This window comes from Pseudorasbora parva, chromosome 18, assembly GCF_024679245.1.
Source record: "Pseudorasbora parva isolate DD20220531a chromosome 18, ASM2467924v1, whole genome shotgun sequence".
In the NCBI taxonomy this organism is placed as follows: Eukaryota; Metazoa; Chordata; class Actinopteri; order Cypriniformes; family Gobionidae; genus Pseudorasbora; species Pseudorasbora parva.
Genome location: NC_090189.1, coordinates 27213083 through 27238148, shown reverse-complemented (window position 1 = coordinate 27238148; position 25066 = coordinate 27213083). Strand labels below are relative to the sequence as shown.

The 25066-nt window shown below is 39.7% G+C and overlaps 1 protein-coding gene across 2 annotated transcripts in view; it reads left to right on the top strand.

Moving 5' to 3' along the window:
- adamts2a (ADAM metallopeptidase with thrombospondin type 1 motif, 2a) overlaps window positions 1-25066 on the top strand; it is a 92436-nt gene that overhangs the window by 54707 nt on the left and 12663 nt on the right. For both annotated transcript variants that reach the window (XM_067423504.1, XM_067423505.1), the window contains 13 exons: window positions 979-1181; window positions 7389-7472; window positions 8606-8762; window positions 8975-9080; window positions 14406-14549; window positions 14659-14791; window positions 16768-16881; window positions 16978-17123; window positions 17200-17375; window positions 19637-19770; window positions 23422-23545; window positions 23662-23742; window positions 24062-24225. In XM_067423504.1, the coding sequence (XP_067279605.1) occupies window positions 979-1181; window positions 7389-7472; window positions 8606-8762; window positions 8975-9080; window positions 14406-14549; window positions 14659-14791; window positions 16768-16881; window positions 16978-17123; window positions 17200-17375; window positions 19637-19770; window positions 23422-23545; window positions 23662-23742; window positions 24062-24225 (1766 nt within the window). The remainder of the gene's footprint in view (window positions 1-978; window positions 1182-7388; window positions 7473-8605; window positions 8763-8974; window positions 9081-14405; window positions 14550-14658; window positions 14792-16767; window positions 16882-16977; window positions 17124-17199; window positions 17376-19636; window positions 19771-23421; window positions 23546-23661; window positions 23743-24061; window positions 24226-25066) is intronic.

Below are 25066 nucleotides of genomic sequence, written 5' to 3'. Positions count from 1 at the left end.
TTGGCACAGGCAGAGCCTGAGAGACATGCCTCAGTGGCACCCAATCTGAACATGAAAGCTCTTGGAGTTGAGAGAGTGTTTGTGCCGTGTATTAGATGGCAAGAGAGAGAGTGTACCGAATGAAATGAGAAACATACTGCCACAGTGCCACTGTTATCCCACACTTTTGTTTGTTTATTATTGTACAGCTATTTCCATATGCAGTAATAGGCTGAGTATGATCCTAATCTACAGTCTGAACAATATACAACGGGCAATTTAGTTTCCATGGCTCATTTGAAGGTAGTAAATAGTTCACACAAAAATGAAAATTATTTCATAATTTACTCACCCTCAAACCATCCTAGGTGTATATGAATTTCTTCTTTCAGCCGAACACAATTGGAGTTTTATTAAATAAAATCTTGGCTCTTCCCAGCATTATAATGGGAGTGAATCGTTTTTTGGAGCTCCAAAAAACGCAACTATCCATCATAAAAGTAATCCACATGACATCAGTAGATTATGCCTTCTGAAGGACAGCAATGGGTTTTTGTTTTAGAAAAACATCCATGTTTAAAGCTTTAAAAACAATAATTACTGGCTTCCGGCAATGGCCGTAAACGTGTAGGGTGTACTTAAATCTTACTTAAGTGGATAAAAAAACACTATTTCAACTAATTCAACTATTTGAAGTTCAACTAATTGCATTGCATATATATTACATTCACTTCACACTTAAATATTTTCTTGTACATACTAAGTATTATTTCCTTAATAAGTAGGCTTAGTGTTTTTAAAGGCCTACTCTTTTCCCCAAGGGAAATCATACTTTCTATTTTAATTTTTATAATAATTCTCCCTGTCCTCCACTTCTGGTTCTGAAAGTTACAGTATGTTTTCTTTGTAACTTAAAAGATCAAGGAAAATTTGATTCCCCATGATTTGACCTCTTTAAATTATCCTTATATAACTTATATTTGTGTATATTTTTTGCAGGTTCTCTTTTGGGTGGTCTGGCTGGAATGGAGTATTTACACCACCATGTTAAGAAGAAAATGAAGAGCAATACACGGACACGCAGAGAGACATATGAAGATGAGATCTTTAACATCGAGGTTCTGTTGGGGGTTGACTGCTCTGTGGTGATGTTTCACGGCAGAGAGCACATCCAAAAGTACCTCCTGACCCTCATGAACATTGTAAGTTTCCCAAACCCCATTAGAAAGTATTTACACTAGATTTTATATAAACATTTGTATATGTTTACACCTTTTGTACATTATATGAAGCTAATGGTTAAGGTTCTGAGATGACCCTCATGCCCTATCATCATACATCAAGGCACAAATCGTCAGTTTGTCAATTGGCAAAGGTTCTCAGTTGGCTTCTATGAAGAACTTTTAACATTCATAGGATCTTTGCATTGCTCAAAAGGTTCTTTATAGAGCAAAACGGTATTAAAAAGTTTTAAGAACTGTTTACAGTAAGGTGTTTGGGAATTCCAAAATGGTTCTTCGATTTCATTGTTGTGAAAACCCCTTTTTGCAGACTTTATGCGAAAAATAGTTAACAAAATTTGTATAAATATTGCAAAGTTTCATAAAATCCCCTCTAAATTGTAAATTAAACAAATACTTAAAATTCTTAATCACCCAAAACTTTTAATTCTATCATTTACTCACCCTGAGGTGGATTTTACTAATGTGTAAGACTTTCTTCTGCTGAACACAAAAGAAGATATTTTGAAGAAATCTTCTTTTTTGTTAAGCAAATAAAAGAAATTGAGGGATACAGGCAAAATGAGGAACAGCAACAACTTGAGGATGTCTAGTAAATGATGACAGAATATTTCTAATTTCTTTTACTTCAAGTTACTTTGTATAAAAGACATTAGCTAAATGGCATTTGCTTAATTATTTGTCAGCTAAATGACATGTAATTTACTTTAGGAACTTTTTGGTTATGTGTCTTTCAGACAGCATCATTTATTTATTATATCAGACAGACATTGACATAGACAAACTCAAAAGAGAGAAATTAGGATTACTGTATACCATGCTCGGATGTCGGAGGTTGAGCCAAACATCCATCTGTTTCCCTGACAACTGCTCCAAATCAAGGAATTACATCCACATCCCTAGCAGGGTTTCCTACCTGAAAGATTGATGTACTCAAGGTCCTCGACAAGACGCGACTTAAATGAACTTGCCGTCAAACCTGCACAACTAAACACTTTATGTCTTTCCCTCCTTTTTCATTTTAGTCTCATTTTGGCCAGAGACTTTATGGTAGTGCACAAAAAAAAAATACAGTCCCAGTCTCCCGTAGTCATTCTGAGGATACTTAACGCAAACTTTTACGTTGCTGTGGTGGTAACAAACCTGAGAATTACCTTCAAATATCTGTCACAATAAACCAGATCTGTTTAGCTAGCTAGCTATAAACGTGCTAACTTTTTCAAATAAAACTAAAAAAAATGTTTACTCTAGTGTCTGTTTACAATAGGGCCCCTTGTGGGAATGTACAAAACGCAATCTATATATTTGCTTTGCGTTATGAACTGCAGTCTGACATTTTTAAACAACAACATACAAAATCGTTTTTGCATATCTAGAAACTTTTTCGTTCTTGTACTTGTGTATAGCATGGTTTGGGCATAAAAGTGACCTGCTACCAGTTCCAAAGTTCTTGCAACTTATGTTCCAGTGTTCCTCCACCCTCGTAATTCACATTCACAGTTCATTTTTGTTTGCACGGCGGTTCCAATGCTAAGCAGAAGACATGCTCCGATGGTAGACCTTGCTGCATTATTAATTAAGTCCTAATGATTTTCTGGCCCTTTGGCCTCTTACACGTCAATTAACTACCTGCCAGCTACAAGCAGAGATCTGGACTAATAAAATACTGACAGGGTCCTGGAGAGGACGAGAGACAGCCAGTGCTAATGAGAGACTTGCTACTAAGGTGATTAGCATGGTGTGTGTGTGTGTGTGTGTGTGTGTGTGTGTGTGTGTGTGTGTGTGTGTGTGTGTGTGTGTGTGTGTGTGTGTGTGTGTGTGTGTGTGTGTGTGTGTGTGTGTGTGTGTGTGTGTATGTGTGTGTGTGTGGGAAAGAAGAGAATTAAAACAAGAGAGTATGTGCTGATAATAGTCATTAATGTGCCGGGTTACATAGCTGTCATTACTGAGTGCCTGAGTAGACACATGGTTTCAGGTGGGAACAGGGTTACTTGGCACTGTTTCTTAGAGATAATGAATTGTTACCTTAACAAAAAGGAAAAAAATCTCTTATTTCTCACATTATAAATAATGATTGTTTATCATTATTGTTAATGACACTGTACAAATTGTGAATAAAAAAGGTATGCAATAATTTGCAAATCTCATAAACTTATATTTTATTCACAATAGAATATAGATAACATATCAAATGTTGAAAGTGAGACATTTTGAAATGTCATGCTAAATATTAGCTCATTTTGGATTTCATAAGAGCTATACATTCCAAAAAAGTTGGGACAGGTAGCAATAAGAGGCCGGAAAAGTTAAATGTACATATAAGGAACAGCTGGAGGACCAATTTGCAACTTACTAGGTCAGCTGGCAACATGATTGGGTATAAAAAGAGCCTCTCAGAGTGGCAGTGTCTCTCAGAAGTCAAGCTGGGCAGAGGATCACCAATTTCCCCAATGATGCAGTGCAAAATAGTGGAGCAATATCAGAAAGAGAGTTTCTCAGAGAAAAATTAGATTTGAAATTATCATCATCTACAGTGCATAATGTCATCCAAAGATCACAATTGCGTGATATAAATTCAAAACTCTGAGAAAAAAAGTCAAATTGTGACTTAACATCACACTATTGCGAGAGAAAAAAAATACTCTTTTTGGCGGAAACATGCTTAAAGTACTGATTCTGAATGCAATTAAATATTAGTGTCACTGTCAGTTGATGGAAGCTGTCAGCGATTCAAATATTGATTTTGAAAATGCTGATATGTTTAAGATGGCGAATATAAGCCAGATGCTGAATGTACTGGGAAATGAGCTCTGATGAGCACAGTGGTGATAGTATAAAACATCTGCTCAAACTGAACCAAGCACCAAATGGTAACAAAATATGCTTTATTTTATTCTTCTGTAATTGTTACTCTAATGTCAGGAGAGTTTTATATTATCGCGACAAGTAGAGATCCTTCCATGTTAGTTAATATGTAATAATGTGTATGTAACGAAGTTTGTTGCTGGAAGGAAGGTGGTGGGAACCGGCGAACATTCAACAAACTTTTTAATTTCAAAATAAATAAATAAAACGAAAGTAAACCGCGCACAGCCCCTCACGGACGACTGCCCGCACACACACAGCAAAACGTAAACAAAACATAACATAAAATCCAGGCCTGGTCCTCTCTCGTCTTTTGCTGCCTTCGATGGCACTGGACGCTTGGTGGACAGCTCGATCCTCCTCCGCCCCCTGAATGCCGGCGGTGACTCCTCCTACTGAGGGACCAGGCAGCGAGCCCCGCGCTCCCTGCTCCTCCCCTAACCGGCTGACGGCAGCAGGCTCCGGCCCACGGCAAGCGCGGCGAGTCCTCCGCCCCCTCTCGGACGGCAGCCACGCCACCTAGACCCAGGGGTACGGCAGCGAGCTCTGTTTCACCTTCCTCACTACAGCACCACCGCCTCGGGCAGCCCTCGCGGTCTTCATTCATCTGCGCTGCCCAACCTCCTCAGCACCGCGATCCCTCTCAGCAGCGAGGGCTCTTCGACAGTATGTCCCTCCTTCCTCCTGGGTTTCGGCACCAGTGTAATGAGGTTCTTAGATGGGAAGAAAGGAGGCGGGAACCGGCGAACATTCATCAACTTTTATTAAATAAACCAATTGAAAGTAAACCACGGGCAGTCGTCCGTGAGGGGACAACATACACATAACAAAACATAAACAAAACTCAACGTAAAATCTAGGCCTGGTGCTCTCTCATTTTTCGCTGCCTTCACTCCTCCTTTTATGCTCCCGTCACTCAGCCGCGAGACGAGACCGGTGTGTCGCGCAGATGGCACTCATTAGCACTCGTCACCGGCCCGCTCTCGCGGTCCCTCGCCCCGCCGCTTGCCACAGTGTAATATCATCATTACTGCAAGGTGGATGTTCAGACAGTTAAAATCTATTTTTTTTCCTCATATACTAAGACACATACGTTTGTTTGTGTGGAAAGCCCGCTTTTATTAAGCAACTGTAGGAAGGCATTCTGAGATGTTTACAGACAAGCGCATCAGCACGCACATGGGGCATCAAGCGTTACACAGAGCCCAATCAAATAGCCAACTGAAATTAAATGAACAAAGGTCTACTAAAAATGGCCCAAGCTAACAGAACAAAACATTAAGATAACGCAATTGAAAATGCTTATTGAACCAAAAGTCACTCTTACCATTTTTTAGGAACTGTATGGTTCCTAAACTGCAACATGCAACATGGGATCTATTTACATAATCTATCCATCAAAGTTTAGGCTAATCGAGGTTTTATGCAGAAAAAGGATTGCATCAACTGTGGATGGCTTCAAGGCTGTCCTCCTGCCAGCAGCACTAAAGTTGTGCTCGTTGCTACTGCTGCTGGCTGGAATGACAAGGATGCTGCGGGCAATATGCATGCACGTATTGCGCGTTGTTGTCACAGTGACATAAACAAATTTCCGCACACGGATGTTAGGGTAATATTTTACAATTATTTTAATCACAAAAACAAACCATCACATCAAGTTAAACAGGCCCATTGGCTACTTGCGTAATAAGCCGTTTTAAATATAAAGGTTAAATGCCTTATCGAGCTGACGTGGCGCAGGTTGTGTATCGATCCTCTAGTCTGGTGACATTAGTGGTGGTGGTGTAATGGTGTGGGGAATGTTTTCTTGGCACACTTTAGGCCCCTTAGTTCCAATTGGGCATCGTTTAAATGCCACGGCCTACCTGAGCAATGTTTCTGAATAATTTCAAATTGGTTTCTTGAACATGACAATGAGTTCACTGTACTAAAATGGCCCCACAGTCACCAGATCTCAACCCAATAGAGCATATTAGGGATGGAACGATGGAACGGGAGCTTCGTGCCCTGGATGTGCATCCCACAAATCTCCATCAACTGCAAGATGCTATCCTATCAATATGGGCCAACATTTCTAAAGAATGCTTTCAGCACCTTGTTGAATCAATGCCACATAGAATTATGTATACTGTATATACACACACAGGTATTTTGAAGTGGCAGTGGATTTCAGAATCCCCCTTTCAGCACTTTCTGTGACATTTGGCTGTTCATTTTCACAACAACGGCGTTTTGTGGGCCTGAGAACTTTTGAAAGTGCAGGTTTTTGAAAACTATACCGTTATCATCTCCATCTAATTGTATCTATATGTATTCTAGTGGAGGGTTGAAGCATTCTAGTGGAAACTATAGCTAGCTCAGTGTCTGCTCTCCATAATCAGACTCAGATTTTTAAACAGCCTCTAGTCGAGCTGTCATCCATCTGTCAGTGTCTTTGTGTATGAATGAGTATGTGTGTGTGGCTTAGTGCTTCATTCGTTTTCTTTCTCACACACCCTGGTCATCTAGCCAGAGCTCAGCATCTCCTTACAGATTTTTTCCCAGATTGCCCCTGGGCATTGTGTTAATGAGTGGAGATAAGTCAGGTGTGAGCATGGTGAAACGTTTCTCTTCTTAATTAAGGACCATGTAATGCTAAAATTGAACTGTGAATTGTACTTACTGGTGATATCAAACCTGTGTTATTTTTTTCAAGTGATGCAGATATGCAGGGGTGGCTTTCTTTCTTGCTTGCTTGCTTGCTTGCTTTCTTTCTTTCATTCTTTCTTTCGCGCTTCTCTGACATTTCTTTTTAATAAACTTCACAGCTAATGATGATCAAAATGCATTTTTATTCCTTTGAGGTCCCCAGGATATCAGTTTTATATACTTTTTCATAAAAATGTATACCTAGAAATTTCTGCCTGAAAAATCTGAATGAACCTGTACAATAGGCATAATGCTTCTACAGATATGCATATGCTCTACACATACCTAAACACATGTCCAGGCACTAGTAAATGATGACTCAGGGTTCAGGGTTCACCTTTAAAAACCTCCTCAAGGTGAATGTAAGGGTAGATGCTGTGCATTTTTTTCACCTCACAGGCAGTAAACTCTGCTTTTGTCTGTTAAACTCTGTAACTTCTCAAATTGCCTGTGGCTATGTGACAGTTTTTCCTGCCTACATCATTTTTGTAGCCTTGTTATTGCCCAGACGAATTACACATCCATGCACATCATCCATGACGTCTAGACTGTCTCTAGTAAGGCTGTGTTTCTTCTTGTTTATCCTTTATGTTTTTCTTATGAATTGTTCCACAGGTGAATGAGATTTATCAGGACAGCTCCCTGGGTGCCCATATTAATGTTGTCCTGGTTAGAATCATGATGCTCTGCTCCTCCAAGGTAAGACTGCATCAGCCAGCTTCCTTCTGAAACTTTTTTTTGGATGACTTTGGTTGTATCAACAGCACTTCAAAGTACAAAAATATATCTTAACTATGAAAAATAGTTGAACTATGAATGTCCAACAGATACTGTATTGAAGCATATCCTGTTATTGCAATCCAAAGCAAAGTCTCACCACTGCAACTGAAGAAGTTCGTTTTAAAGTTAGGCTTTTGGATTTATTTAGTAGTGTCTGGAGTCTGGACACATTAACAAAGACCCGAATGCTTAAGAAACTTTAAAGCATCAAAATAGAAAATTGAAAACATGTATTTTGGGTTTAGCCAAAGTCCACTGCATAATGATTTGCTTCTTATTTTATCTTGTATTCTAAGGTGGTTTCCAGATTTCTGAAACTAAATTGAAATCTGGAAACTTAAAATTCTCAGTTCAGTTCACTAATCTCCTAGCCTGACAAGCCAGACCCACATCAAGATGTTTGGTCTGGAAACTCACCATAGACAGGGCTCAATCCGAGGGGCGGGATAAACGGTTGTCTTTCAAACTCCCTCTGCACGCGATAGGATAGCGCTACACCAACCAGAGCAACGAAGGTGAAACAGAGCTAGTTGATAGATTAAACATTCGTCATATCCAGTCGGCAAAACTCAGAACACATCTTCCCTTCTTAAGAATGACTTCAGTTCCGTTCTTTGTTCTTTTCTCAAAGAAAAGCTTAACTCCAAGTCTTCCAGAGTCACAGTCAAAGCTGATTCGAAAGGCCGCCGTTCGCCAGTTTCTGTGTTTACTAGAAGCACACAAGCAACTCGGCCGTCGTCATTATGTTAAGCCCCGCCCACCGACTCAATACATGATGTGATTTGCCTGAACAGAGTTTGGCGTTTACAGCTCAGAAGAGTATTGAGAGTTGCTAGACGACACTCACGGGCAGATTAGCTTTGCTGCCACTAGGGTGCGTCTAGATTTCTAGGCTACTAATCTCCATTAACACAAGGATTTATCAGTATTATTTTACTGGGGCACAGCTGTATTTCATTGGGACTCATGCCCCAGTAAAAAGGGTCTAGTGACATCCCTTGTTGACACAATCATAAAATATGAACCTGTGAATTGTGTTGGTTTTTTATCAGTCCATGGGTTTGATTGAGCTGGGCAACGCCTCTCAGAGTCTGGAGAATGTCTGTCGCTGGGCCTTCCTGCAGCAGAAAGAGGACAAGAATGATGCAGAATACCATGATCATGCCATTTTCCTAACCAGGCAGGAATTTGGGCCCACTGGCATGCAGGGTAATACTTTTATGAAGACATAACGTGATGCATGTACATCAAGAATCTCAGATATGCAGAGCAATTAAAATTCATGTAATGGGGAGAGTTTGCCCCGTTTAACTTGACGTAGCGTAACAGACTGTTGACAACAAAAAGTTACGTAATGTGAAGTGCTTTGTGACTGCAAATACTTCTATACTTTCTACTCTGATTTTTATCTCCCCTTGCAGGTTATGCTCCTGTGACAGGAATGTGTCACCCTGTGAGAAGCTGCACTCTGAACCACGAGGACGGCTTCTCTTCTGCTTTTGTTGTGGCCCATGAGACAGGACATGTGTGAGAGAAACTTGATCAGAACTTCCATCATAATTTACCACACCCAACCAATGTTGGAGAAGCTAATATGAAAGTGTCAAACCTCAAGCTACTTTAACTACAATCAAGTACTCAAGTCTAGCCCCTAAGTAGTTAGCTGCAATTCAAGCCACAAATAAGAGTTAGCTACACTGAAGATATTGGGGTGATGGCAATATCTTTGAATATCAGACTATTTTCGTTTTTATCAGAGCAGTATTTATATGGCACAAAAAAATAGCAATTTATATATACATAGGGATGCACCATTACTGATACTTGTATAAGGCCGATTCTGAGCTCAAGTACTTGTACTTGTTCTCATTAAAATGTATACACAGCATATATATAGTGTTTATGTCCACACAAAGAAACAGCGAACCGATAGCTATGAAGTAAATGGATCTAATTAATATAATATTAAACATAAATTCAGTGTTAAGTTGCAGTGGAACGACACGAGAGCTTGATTTATGTGTGAGTGGTTCCCTACATTATTACAGGTAAACATCATTTATAAATTCAGCGAACAGTAAATGTACAACATATTCTGAAAAAAACACTAAAGGAAGCATCTGTCAAATGATTATTCGTGATTAAACGCATCCAAAATAAATGTTTGTTTTGATATATGTGTACATAATATATTTTTCTTTCGGCTGTTCCCTTCAGGGGTTGCCAGTGCGAATCATCTGCCTCCATCTAGTCCTATCCTCTTTATTCTCTTCTCTCAGACCGACTACCTTCATGTCCTCCTTCACTACATCCATAAACCTCCTCTTTGGTCTTCCTCTTGACCTCCTGCCTGGCAGCTCTAACCTCAGCATCCTTTTACCAATATATTCACTCCCCCTTCTCTGAAGATGTCCAAGCCATCTCAACCTGGCCTCTCTAACTTTGTCTCCAAAACATCTCACATGTGCTGTCCCTCTGATGTACTCGTTCCTGATCCTATCCATCTTTATCACTCCCAAAGAGAACCTCAACATCTTCAGCTCTGCTACCTCTAGCTCTTCCTTCTGTCTTTTGCAACTGTCTCCAAACCATACAACATCACTGGTCTCACTACTGTCCTGTACACCTTTCATTTCATTCTTGCTGGTACTCTTTTATCACACAACAGACCTGACACTTTTCTCCACCCATTCCAACCTGCCTGCACACGCTTCTTCACCTCATTTCCACACTCCCCATTGCTCTGGACTGTTGACCCGTAGTACTTAAAATCCTGCACCTTCTTTACCTCTTCTCCCTGTAACCTCATTGTTCCACTTGGTTTCCTCTTATTCACACACATGTATTATGTCTTGCTGCGACTAACCTTCATTCCTCTTCTCTCCAGAGCAAATCTCCACCTCTAGACTTTCCTCCACCTACTCCCTGCTCTCACTACAGATCACAATGTCATCCGCAAACATCATAGTCCATGGAGATTCCTGTCTGACCTCATCTGTCAGCCTGTCCATCACCACCGCAAACAAGAAGGGGCTCAGAGCCGATCCTTGATGCAGTCCCACCTTCACCGTGAAGTCCTCTGTCTCACCTACGGCACACCTTACCACTGTCCTACTGCTCTCATACATATCCTGTACCAATCTAACATACTTCTCCGCCGCTATAGACCTCCTCATACAATACCACAGCTCCTCTCTTGGCAATCTGTCATATGCTTTCTCTAGATATTCAAAGACACAATGCAGCTCTTTCTGACCCTCTATGTACTTCTCCATTAACATTCTCAAAGCAAATAATGCATCTGTAGTGCTCTTTCTTGGCATGAAACCATACTGCTGCTCACAAATGTCCACTTCTCCCCTTAGCCTTGCTTCCACTACTCTTTCCCACAACTTCAACAGCTTAATACCTCTGTAGTTTCCACAACTCTGCACATCTCCCTTGTTCTTAAAAATCAGCACCAAAACACTTCTCCTCCATTCCTCAGGCATCCTCTCACTCTCTAAAACCTCGTTGAACAACCTAGTTAAAAACTCTACTGCCATCTCTCCTAGACACTTCCATACCTCCACTGGTATGTCTTTAGGACCACCTGCCTTTCCTCTCTTCATCCTCTTCAAAGCTCTCCTAACTTCACTCTTGCTAATACTTTCTACTTCCTGGTCAACAATATTTGCCTCTACAACTCTTCTCTCCCTGTCATGTTCCTCATTCATCAGTTCCTCAAAGTATTCCTTCCATCTTTCCCTCACCCTCCTGTCACCTGTCAAAACATTTCCATCTCTATCTTTAATCACTCTAACCTGCTGCAGATCCTTTCCATCTCTATCCCTCTGCCTCGACAACCGATACACATCCCTCTCACCTTCCTTACTATCTAACATTGCATACATGTCCTCATACGCTTTCTGTTTGGCCTTTGCCACCTCTATCTTAACCTCACGCTGCATCACCCTATATTCCTGTCTACTTTCCTCCGTCCTCTCACTGTCCCACTTCTTCCTAGCTAACCTCTTCCTCTGGATACTCTCCTGGACTTCCTCATTCTGCCACCAAGTCTCCTTGTCTTCTTTCCTCCTTTCAGATGACACACCTAGCACCTTTCTACCTGTCTCCCTAATCCCTTTGGCAGTAGTAGTCCAGTCATCTGGAAGCCCTTCTTGACCACCTAAAGCTTGTCCTAACTCCTCCCTGAAAACCACACAGCACTCTTCCTTTTCCAACTTCCACCACTTTGTCTTCTGCTCTGCCTTTACTCTCTTCTTCTTCCTCACCACCAGAGTCATCTCACACACCACCATCCTATGCTGTCTAGCTACACTCTCACCTACCACTACTTTACAATCGCTAATTTCCATCAGATTACAGCGTCTATATAAGATATTGTCCACTTGTATGCTCCTGCCACCACTCTTATATGTCACCCTGTGTTCCTGCCTCTTCTGAAAGTATGTGTCCACCATAGCCATCTCTATACTTTTAGCAAAGTCTACCAACCTCTGTCCTTCTGGGTTCCTTTCCTGAAGACCAAACCTGCCCATCACTTCCTCGTCCCCACTATTCCCTTCCCCAATATGTCCATTCAAATCTGCCCCTATCACTACCCTCTCACCTCTGGGAACAGTCTGCATCACTTCCTCCAACTCGCTCCAGAATCTTTCTCATCTTGCTTACAGCCTACTTGTGGAGCATAGGCACTAACAACATTCAACATCACACCTTCAATATCCAGCTTCAGACTCATCAACCTATCCGACACTCTCTTTACCTCCAGAACATTCTTCAGAAACTCCTCCTTCAGGATCACTCCAGAAACTTTTTTCTTCCTGTCCACACCATTATAAAACAGTTTAAACCCTTCTCCAATGCTTCTAGCCTTGCTCCCTTTCCACCTGGTCTCCTGGACACACAGAATGTCAACTTTCCTCCTCTGCATCATATCTACCAGTTCTCTGCCTTTACCTGTCATTGTACCAACATTTAAAATCCCTACTTTCAGTCCTAAACTCCTGCCTTTCCTCTTCTCTCTCTGCCTATGGACACACCTTCCTCCTCTAACACACTTTCCTCCTCTCCTTCTTTGACTAACAGTAGCCCCATTTCCACCAGTGCCCTGTAGGTCAACGGCACTGATGGCGGTTGTTGTTAACCCTGGAACCCAACCGTTCCGGTATGAAAGTCATATTCGTGATTCGCATAATGAATTTGGCAAAAAATTTACGTTGGATGCCCTTCCTGACATGTGTACATAATATATGTGTGTGTAATTATTTTGTATATTTGAATACACACACATGCATTTAAGGAAATATTTGCATGTATATACTGTATTTGTTATTATATTATTTATATTATATATAAATATTTTAAATATAAATATAGCAAATTCTTAAAGGGGTGATGAATTGAGAAATCAACTTTCCCTTGAGCCTTTTATATGTAATATAAGAATATCCTGTAAGTTTCGGAGATGAAAACTTCCTTGTCACTAAAAGAAAAGCTTTTATAGATGCCAGGCCTAGAAAAATGCAGCTCTCAAATCAATGACGTATTAGAAGGGAGAAACACCGCCTCTATGTGTATGGCTGCTTCTGTAGCCATCGCATATCAAGCAATAAACACTCCGAAGATAGCAAGATAATCGTTTGTAAACAAGACACATGTCGACACTGGATTTGCAGACATATTGAGATTAAAACACAATGCAACAGGACATACATAGTCTACTGTATCACACTGTCAAAGGCTGGAGAATCCTTTATTTGTTGGTTTATTGCGATTCGGGATCAGAACAGATCAGATCAGACATGTAAGGTTCGGCCAGGGTGTTCTATTGGGTTGAGGTCAGGATTCTGTACGAGTCAAGTTCCTCCACACCAAACTCGCTCATCCATGTCTTTATGGACCTTGCTTTGTGTGCTGGTGTGCAGTCATTTTGGAACCGGAAAGGGCTATCCCCAAACTGTTCCCAAAAAGTTGGAAGCATGAAATTGTCCAAAATGTCTTGGTATGCTGAAGCATTAACAGTTCGTTTCACTGGAACAAAGGCTCCAAGTCCAACCCCAAGCCCTGAAAAACAACCCCACACCATACATTGAATTCACTGAGCTCCTGAGAGCGACCCATTCTCTCACAAATGTTTGTAGAAGCTTCTGCGTGCCTGGGTGCTTGATTTAATACACCGGTGGTCATGGAAGGGATTGGAACACCTAAATTCAAGGATTTGTAGGGGTGTTCCAATACTTTTGGCAATATAGTGTGTATATACATAATAATACAGATTACACACACATATTATGTAAACACAAACTTTTATTTGTATTTGTGAATGCAATTAATTGTGATTAATTATTGGACGGCAATAAACTTATTAAGCCAACTAATATGATATAAATTCTTTTGGTTTCTCCACCCCATGCTTGAAAAAAATTGCATAAAAAAAAATTGTATTGGTATTGGTATTGTATTGGTATCAACAAGTACCAAAATATGGGTATTGTACTCATTCTGGAAAAACTGTTATCTGTAGGCTAATATTTTAGGTCTGATAAAGATGCTAAAGGTGCAAAATGTTCCAAAACAAAAGTATTTGGACAATAAAACCAGATCCACAGGTATGCAGGCACCCTAAGACACGACAATACCGGACACAGAACTGAAAATAAAGAGGAACTTAAATATACAAAGATAACGAGCTCAAACGCAAACAGGTGTGCTGATTGAAGGAGTGTCAATAGAACTAATGACAAAATTATATTATATAATAATATATATCATATACAACAATGTATTACACAAGTATAAAAGATGAGTGTATAGATTGAGTGAGTGATATTTGTTTGTTATATTCAGACTGGGGATGGAGCATGACGGCCAGGCGAATGAGTGCGGGGATGAAGTTCCCATGGGCAGTATCATGGCCCCTCTGGTTCAAGCAGCATTCCACCGCTTTCACTGGTCGCGATGCAGTCAACAGGAGCTCAGGCGATACCTCAAGTAAATTACTATGTTTTGGTAGCTTCCTGATTTATACTATATGAAGATATTCTATTTTTAATCTGGTACATTGATTGTAAATCCTAAAATAGTTCTGTTACTTATGCAGTACATATGACTGTCTTCGGGATGACCCTTTTGATCACGAGTGGCCAACTCTGCCCCAACTGCCTGGTCTGCATTACTCTATGAACGAACAATGCCGCTTTGACTTTGGCATGGGCTACATGATGTGCACTGCGGTGAGTGAAAGAGAGACTTTATCACACCAATCAACCTGACATTCCATCTCACTCCACATCCAACCACATAAACTAGATTTATAGTTAGTGAATCTGGCATTGCAGTATATAGTGGGGTCCAAAAAGTTATCATTTAAACCTTAAAGGGTAAGTTCACCCAAAAATGAAACTGATGCCATTAATGACTCATCCTAATGTCGTTCCACACCCGTAAGACCGCCGTTCATCTTCAAAACACAGTTTAAGATATTTTATTATCTTTAGTCCCAGTAATAAATAGGGACTTAAGTATTAAATTTAGTCCCAGAGCATATGCAGTCTATCCACACTATACTGTCCATGTCCAGAAAGCTAATAAAAACATCATCAAAGTAGTCCATCTGCGACATCAGTTGGTTGATTAGAATCTCTTGAAGCATGGAAAGTACATTTTGGTCCAAAAAATAACAAAAACTACTAAAAAAAATTTCAGCATCAGTCTTCTCTTCCGCGTTTGTTTTCAAACCTCAAATAAAGATTCAAACGGCCATAAATCAGTGAATCAATCACTGATTCGGATCGCCAATGTCACGTGATTTCAGCTGTTTGGATCACGTGTCAAAAAAAATCTTAAACTGTGTTTTGAAGATGAACAGAAGTCCTACGGGTGTGGAATGACATTAGGGGGAGTCATAATGACATCGATTTTATTTTTGCGGGAACTAACCCTTACAAATATATATTTTTTTAATGTTTTAAACTGTGGAAAGTCATGAGATAAAATTAATAAAGAATATTTAAATGGTTAGTTCAGCAAAAAATTAACAACAATAACCCATAACCCTTACGAAACAAAAATCATATATCATGTAATACTTAAGGCAATATATTCACATATATGGGGATTTCATATTTATTTTCTCCAAAATATATAGCAATATATGAAAGCGGCAATCATTTGTATATTTTGCAATATATTACAGGAATATATAATATATTGTATAATACCATCAATATATTATTCCATGTATTTACAATATATTATAATATATTTCAAGTAATATATTGATAAATATATTTTCCTTTCTTAAGGGAAAGGTAGTAAAGACATCTTAAAAGTATTATATGTTAATTTTTATGAATGCTGTTGTTTGTGCCAAAAAAAAACTTTGTTTATAAATTATTACTATTCAACACAGGTTTCAAAGATTATTATGACACATTTTGTTGACACTAGAGCAGACATTGTTGCATGAACATTCTGTTATGCAAATAAAAGCACTCATGTCGCTTAATACATTTCTGGAGCTTGAAAGTGGTAGTTGCTTAGGCTATCAATGGATTGATAGAAATCTCTTCGATTTCATTAAAAAGTGCTCCACATGTCTCTGGGTGTTTATAAAAGCCTTATGAAGCGAAGTGGGGCGTTTGTGTAAGACAAATATCCATATTTAAAACGTTATGGACTTAAATAACTAGATTCCGACATTCAGCGGTTGGAAAGAGTTGGAAAGAGTAACCCCCGATGGCGACGCTACGTTTTGTTTTGCTCTATCCTCTGCACATCTGCGTTCGTCAATACGCATGCGTAAATCGATGCGTTCGGCAATCCGCCGTCATGTTATTTTAGTCTATAGTTTTAAATATGGATATTTTTCGTACACGAACGTGCCACTTCGCTTCAAAAGGCCTTTATTAAAGGGTTAGTTCACCCAAAAATGAAAATTCAGTCATTAATTACTCACCCTCATGTCGTTCGACACCCGTAAGTCCTCCGTTCATCTTAGGAACACAAATGAAGATATTTTTGTTGAAATCCGATCAAATGCTCAGACAGGCCTTTATTGACACCAATGTCATTTCCTCTCTAAAGACCCATAAAGGCACTAAAGACGTCGTTACAAAGTCCATCTCACTACAGTGATTCTATAATCATTTCATGATCTTTAGCTGTCACAGACTGCGTGTATGAATGCGAGCATGACTGTTTCTTTTAGTACAGCACCTACGATCCTTGCAAGCAGCTGTGGTGCAGCCACCCCGAGAACCCTTTCTTCTGCAAGACCAAGAAGGGCCCGCCTATCGACGGGACCAAGTGTGCGACAGGAAAGGTTGGATTTGTAAACCTTCTACTCTACATTACACAGAACCATAATAACAGATAGCACTTTTATCTTTTACTTTCTTTTCTCTCTATATTTCTCTAGCACTGTTTTAAGGGTCACTGTATCAAGCTGACACCAGACATTCTTAGGCAGGATGGCCACTGGGGTCAGTGGACCAAGTTCGGTTCCTGTTCTCGGACCTGTGGTGGTGGAGTACGGTTCCGCACACGAGAGTGTAACAACCCAATGTGAGTGTCTTCAGATTGATCGCCCCCTCACCTTTCTCCTCTGCTGACTTGAGCAAACCTGTCCTGTGTGTTGTAGTCCGGCCAATGGGGGGCGCACTTGTTATGGAAACAACTATGAATTCCAGCTCTGTAACATGGAGGAGTGTGCAAAGACCCTGGCTGACTTTAGAGAAGAGCAGTGCAAGATGTGGAACCCCCACTTTGAGCATGAAGGCACCAAACACCATTGGCTGCCCTACGAGCACCCTGAACGTGAGTCAAAGCTATTTAATCATTTTCCATTTTGTTGAAGGTGAGAAAGACATTGGCACACTTACATGTTATTCTTTTCAGTTGAATGCTTCCTGATGGCTACCATGTGTCTTGGACTATATTCGTCTTTCATTCAAAGGAATGCGTTTTTTAAATATTATTCACAAAGCAGCTTTTTCTGTAAATGCTTCCGTAGCATAACATCGAAGCATAATTTTACTCACCCCTGTAATCCGTGTTCAAGGTAGTTATTATGTGGCATATAAAACCACTTTTTTTTTTACATTTTAGTAACTTCACACTTCTTGCATTTTGAGATATCGGTAACAATTTACAATACAGTTTCATTGGTTAACATTAGTTAACTCTTTCCCTGCAATTGACAGAAATTTCAGGGTTTTTTCCGGAAATGTATACATAGGGGGGGTGCTAAATCTCCTGACTACTAAACCTCCTGACCAAAACACAGACGAAAAAGAAGCAGAAACAAGCAATAGAATATGTAGTCTCAGCCTCAGACCTCACGCCCGCGGACTGTAGACTGAAAATCTATTGCATTGTTGTGTTCTGCCGGAAACAAATGGTGTGATGCCAAACTCCCTTCTGAAAAAAAAACGGTCGTGTTTACAACTGTGACAATGAGCGCTTACCAGGATCAAATAAACTCTGGGTTTTCAAAAGTATGCGAAGTTCACAGCTCCATTAATGCAGGAAACTTGCACAACATTCTTGAATGAATCCTTTATAGTTGCACACCGTTTTGTTAGTGCAGAACAAACTAACTTTTGTTGGTTGCATTACATGTCAGTCAAATGTCCTCTTGGGCGGTCCTTGACCAAGGAAAGCTGCAAAAAACTCTTTTCTCATCGATTTCTCAAAATGTTGCTTTATTTATGAAACGTACCCACATTCTAGTGTCTAGGCCCTGTTATTTATTTTGATATATTGCATGTTCAGATATTCATGCAACAAAATATGAATGAAAATGTTGTAAAAATGGGGGCGGTGACTGGCAACTAAAACAAAACAAAAACGCTGGTGTGGTTAATACACTTGTTAGCATGAACTAACAATGAACAGAACGTTTACAGCATTTGTTAATCTTTATCTTTGTTAATATAAATCTCAACATTTACTAATATATTTTTTAAGATCAAAAGTTGTATGTTAACATTAGTTAATACATGAAACATGAATATTAACTAACATTAACCAAGGTTAAATGCTGTAAAAAATTATTATTGGTTGTTAGTCTGTGTATTAACCAATGTTAACAAATTAGTAACTTATTGTAAAGTCTTACCAAGATTTCTTCTTTTATGCTGTGCCATTAAAACCTCAATGCAGAACAGCAACAAAGAGAATGGAAATTAAATGAATGGAAAGGATGAAACCAAAACTCCTTTCTAGTGGGAAAAAAGTGTCTTTATCTATTCTTTTTTTCCTCTAATTTAGCATTATGGTATCATTATTTATGTCCTTATTTGGACACGTCAACATTAAGAATTTAAAAAAGAGGGATAGGGTTGTTACTCAACTGGAGAGTTGCTCTTAGCTATTTGGATACATTCGCCAAAGGTTTGGCCCAGTCACGGGGAAGGGCATCAGCCAAGCGTTGGACATCAGTGGTTGGAAGAAAGACACATGGAAATGTGATTAAGCAGCAATGGCATCTCCAGTTATCCACTGGGGACGAATTACTGCTACAGTAGAAGGAAGGAACGCAGGTATCTAGCTAATATCCACTGCTGAGAGGAGTAAACAGTCTTGCTTTCTGTACACAGTATGAACAATTCTGCAGTGGTTGCAGAATCTTTTTTTATCATTGTTAATGATTATTCATGTAGCAGACACTTTCTTGATACATTGCTCAAAAATCATTATCACTACGCCACATCTTTGATATCACTGGCATTCTTACTCAACCTATGTCATTTAGATTTAGCAAAAACATCAGCTGGAGGAATGTGACGGAATCCTTCAAAACACACCACAAATATCATAGAAGTATTTAAAATGTCCAATTAAGTGTTCATTAACAGCGATGCAGTGAACATATTTAATCTCATTAAAATACAATAAAACAACTGCCTATTAATTACATTAATTATATATACTTAAAAAGGTTTTGTACCCATTTTTGAAGTCGCTCATACCTTATTATTATTACTTTCAGTGTTTGTGCAATCATACAAAAATACACAAATAGCTACAAAAAACTAATCGTATGAGTTTTGTCTGTGGTCTGTTTTTTTGGACAGCTGACGAGAGATGTCAACTATACTGCCAGTCAAAAGAGACCGGAGACGTGGTGTCCATGAAGAGAATGGTGCATGACGGCACACATTGTTCCTACAAAGACCCTTACAGCGTGTGTGTGCGTGGGGAGTGTGAGGTAAAGGTTATACAAACGCACCCACACAAACCATCCATCACTGAAGTTCATGCTCCAAAATGCCATTGAATGAATAAAATCAGGTCTAATCAGCTTTCTGAGGCCTTTCCACTCCTTATTGCCGGTTAAAGTGTTGAGCAGAACACTGTGTTGAACGACCGTTTTTAGCTTGTTCTGTTATTGGTGGAATACATGAATCCAATGTCCTGTGGGTAGGGCAGATTGATAAAGTACATCCTAAGATTTCAATGTTTTGCTCCTGGAATTAAAAGATAAAGTGCATTCCAAGATCTATTGCTTTATAATCTGAGAGGGATATGAATGTCTGGAAAAGGATGGGTTTGAATCTGTACTGGCACTGGTACTCAGTAAGGGAAAGAGAGGATCTGTGATCATTTCCATGCAGTTGTGTGCTGAAGAGTGTTACCTACCTTTAACTTTATTGATGTTTATTGGCACACTGGTTTGAATTAGGACTGCGTTTATAACTGATATACCATACATACATAATATTGTCTTAGCCTTTAAAAGGACATTTATTGCTATATGGTTGCTGCACCACACAAAAGCCTTTAAATTGAAATATTTTGGAGAAATATTTCCCAGAAATAGCCTACATTAGCTAGCCTGACAAGCCAGACCCACATCAAGATGTTTGGTCTGGAAACTCACCATAGACAGGGCTCAATCCGAGGGGCGGGATAAACGGTTGTCTTTCAAACTCCCTCTGCACGCGATAGGATAGCGCTACACCAACCAGATCAACATCAAGGTGAAGCAGAGCCGGCTGACTGATTAAACATTCGCCGTATCCGGTCGGCTAAACTCCGAACACATCTTCCCTTTTTTAAGAATGACTTCAGTGCCGCTCTTTGTTCTTTTCTCAGAGAAAAGCTTAACTCCAAGTCTTCCAGAGTCGCGGTCAGAGCTGATTCGAAAGACCGCCGCCGTTTGCCAGTTTCTATGTTTACTAGAAGCACGCAAACGCAACTCGGCCGTCGTCATTATGGCCCCGCCCGCCGACTCTATACACGATGTGATTGGGCCGTCCAGATTCTGAGGAATACAGCTCAGACGTGTATTGAGAGTGCCTAGACGACACTTGCGGGCAAATTAAATTTGCTGCCGCTAGGGTGCGTCTACATTTCTAGGCTATACATTAGCCCTATTAAGACGTTAATTGTTTCTCATGTGAATGTAAAAATTCGTATTGCACCCCAGTGATAAAACTATTTTATAATTTATTTCTGTTGGAGGAGCGAGTTCTGTGATTCTACGATCTTGAAGCACACCGCTCACGTGGTCAGTCATATGATTGTCTGCTGTAAATAAATTGTCATATGCTTAGATTAATACGAACAATTCATATTTACTTTAATAAAAGGAAAATAAAATCCTATTTATTATTTTATTTCTTAATCTCCTGTGTAAAAATTGAAGGTAGATGCACTATAGCTAAAATGGTTTTGTCTGTTTTTTTTTATCTCAGAATTGTGAGGTTGGCTGCTTGGTTATATTTTTAACGTAACTGCTGTAATAATAATGGCCCATTTCAAATGTTTACATGCATTTATTCTCTTTCTTCTTTAAGTGGTGATATGAAATAAAATTGTAGGCTAGATCTTTAAAATGGATTCGAACAGTTATCGTATGGTGCTCGGCAGTGGACAAAAAGGATTTAAACAGTGCATTTTTAATCAATCTCTTCTTGTAAACTCAGTAGGGAAGCTTGCTTCTGCCACAGAATAAAACATTTTAAAAGGTAATTGCGAATTTTTTTTCTCAGAATTGCGACATATTAAGTCAGTAGAATTATGAGATATAAGCTCGCAATTGCAAATTATAGTCAGAATTGAGAGTTAAAGTTCAATTCTGAGGGGAAAAAGACTGACTTTATGACATGCAATTGCTAGATATAGTCAAATTTGTGAGATATATACTTGCAATTCTGACTTTATTTCACGCAATTCTGACTATAACTTGCAATTGCAACTTATAAAAAAGTGGGTTTCAAAAAGACAAAATTGGGTTTCAATTACCTTTTTTTATTTTTTTATTCTGCGGTGGAACAAGCTTCCATAATTCAATGATGTGGATTAGGATGACAGTTAAATTACCACATTACCTTGGTGTTTGCCAAAAAATAGAAGGTAATTTTAGCCAGGGATTTCTACGCAAGGGGTGAGAAAAAAACACTGATATTCTGGATTTTGACGGCAATAAAATCACAGACTAGCCCCTGTAAATGTTGAAATTACCTTACAATTACAGTCCGAATAGGGCTTTAATGAGTATTTTGTCTTGTTTTTTAAGTAAAAATATGGAAACATTTTAAACATACTTCAGACGAGAAGTTATGTGTGCGTGCGTGCGTGCGTGCGTGTGTGTGTGTATATGTGCATATATATACAGTGCGGAAAATAAGTATTTGAACACCCTGCTATTTTCCAAGTTCTCCCACTGGGAAATCATGGAGGGGTCTGAAAGCAGATGAGAATTCTGATCAGCTAGAATTCTGACCCCCAAAGACCTGTTAGTCTACCTTTAAAATGTCCACCTCCACTCCATGTATTATCCTAAATTAGATGCACCTGTTTGAGGTCGTTAGCTACATTAAGACACCTGTCCACCCCATAAAATCAGTAAGAATCCAACTACTAGCATCGCCAAGACCAATGAGCTGTCCAAAGACACTAGAGAAAAAATTGTACACCTCCAATCAGCTTGGCGAATAAAGGTCCACTGTTTTAGCAATCATTAGAAAATGGAAGAAGCTAAACATGACTGTCAATCTCCCTCGGACTGGGGCTTCATGCAAGATCTCACCTCATGGGGTCTCAATGATCCTAAGAAAGGTGAGAAATCAGTCCAAAACTACACAGGAGGAGCTGGTCAATGACCTGAAAAGAGATGGGACCACCGTTTCCAAGGTTACTGTTGGTAATACACTAAGATGTCATGGTTTGAAATCATGCATGGCACAGAAGGTTCCCCTGCTCAAACCAGCACATGTCCAGGCTCGTCTTAAGTTTGCCAATGACCATTTGGATGATCCAGAAGAGTCATGGGAGAAAGTCATGTGGTCAGATGAGACCAAAATAGAACTTTTTGGTCATAATTCCACTAAACATGTTTGGAGGAAGAAGAATTATGAGTACCATCCCAAGAACACCATCCCTATTGTGAAGCATGTGGGTGGTAGCATAATGCTTTGGTGGTGTTTTTCTGCACATGGGACAGGGCGACTACACTGTATTAAGGAGAGGATGACTGGAGCCATGTATTGTATTTTCTCAGGTGTTTAAATACTTATTTGCAGCTGTATAATACAAATACATTGATAAAAAATCATACATTGTGATTTCTGGATTTTTTGGGTTTATTATGTCTCTCACAGTGGACATGCACCTTAGATGACAATTTCAGACCCCTCCATGATTTCTAAGTAGGAGAACTTGCAAAATAGCAAGGTGTTCAAATTTTGAGGAGGTTTTTACTGGAGAAAAAAACAAGAAAAAAATAAAATAAAAAAGACTTTTTGTAAAATATAATAAAATAACATTTATGTGAATCTGCTTATCTAAGGTCATCACCTAACTTGGACATACATCTCTCTATTCTTGGTTATCTTAAACACTGCTCTCTGCACAGAAAGTGGGCTGTGACAATGTTATAGCCTCGGAGCTAGAGGATGATAAGTGTGGCGTGTGTGGAGGAGACAACTCCACCTGCAAGATTGTCAAAGGAAACTTCACCCGCAGCACAAGGAAACCAGGTAAGCTTCTGCCCTCTCTGCAGACTCCATGAGCAGGTCACTCAATGTTTTGATCATAATCAGGAAATTCTTGCATTGTCAAATCTCATTTTGTCTTTTGTGAATTGTATTCCTAGGTTTTCTGAAGATCCTGGAGATTCCTAGAGGAGCACGCCACATACAGATCCGTGAATTCAAAGGAACTCCACATATTCTAGGTAGAAGCTCCTTCTCAGCAAATGGCAGTGTGATTAATTACTCTGATACTGGCCCTCATAATACAAGTGTCTGGCCACCCACTGTTTGTTATTGATGGAGAGGTTTGGACTCCTCCTGGCACTGAGAACATTAAGAGCTCAGTGGCCGTGAAGCACCGTGGCTACTTACAAGTAATACCTTCCAAAATTGTGATTTATAGGTGCAAGCAAAGCATATAAAATCAGCTTGATGAAGACTGATCTTTGTTTTTCTCTCTGGGTGCATAAATTGGACTGCATTGCGTTGAGATTTCCCTAATGTTAAATTGTCCTCCACTAGCGGTGAAGAACCAGGCCACAGATCATCTCTTCCTGAACGACGAGGGCGATTTTCCTGAGTCACGTACAGTGATCGAGAAAGGTGTGGCATGGGAGTATGCTAACAATGATGACATGGAGACTGTCCAGACCACCGGACCACTCAAATATGGAGTTCTCATAATGGTGAGAATAAGCATTGTATCAGCCAAAATTACCAAAAGAGCCAATTATATATCCAGAACTAAGCCTGAACACATTGACTTTTTGGGACTTTAGCTTATTCACCGTATCCCCCAGAGTTAGATAAGTCCATACCTGATGCTCCATACCTGATGCACACACTTAGTTCATGATGTAACTATTCACATCACTACATATAAATATGAAAATGTTGGTGTTATTTTGTCATTTATTGGGCAGTAGACTAGATAGAGCCGTTTACCTCCAGTCTTTTTGCTAAGCTAGGCTAGCGGTGAGTGCGTCAGACAGAGTTATGGCATGCACAGAGATAAGAAAGGTATGGATGGACTTATCTAACTCTGGAAGTCCTAACAAGTCGGTGTGTTCCGGAAGTTCATGGATAATAAGGATCCTAGAAGCACATTTCTAAATACTACCAGTTGGATGGTAGTTCACCCAAAAATGAGAACGTTCTCATCATGTCATCCCTAATGTATATTATTTTCTTACTGCAGATGAGCTCAATGTTTTTTAGGAAAATATTCCATCTCTGTGAGTCCATACCATAGACTGTAAAAAAATATGGACGTAGCGTCCGTGACGTCACCCATAGGATTCTGATAAGCCGTTCTAAAGCTTAAAGTAGGGGCGAGCTGGGCGTTGCCATCTTGTGAGCGAGTCAACGCGTGTCACTCCCGGATAACAGAAAATGGGCAAAAAGGCGGGATGTGTGCGGAGCTGAGGTGATAACTATAGACGGCAGATAAATGGCTATCCACTTGTAACCATGCCCTTAATTATGCAGAACCTTAAGGCTTTATATAACGTAAACGAATGAGTTATA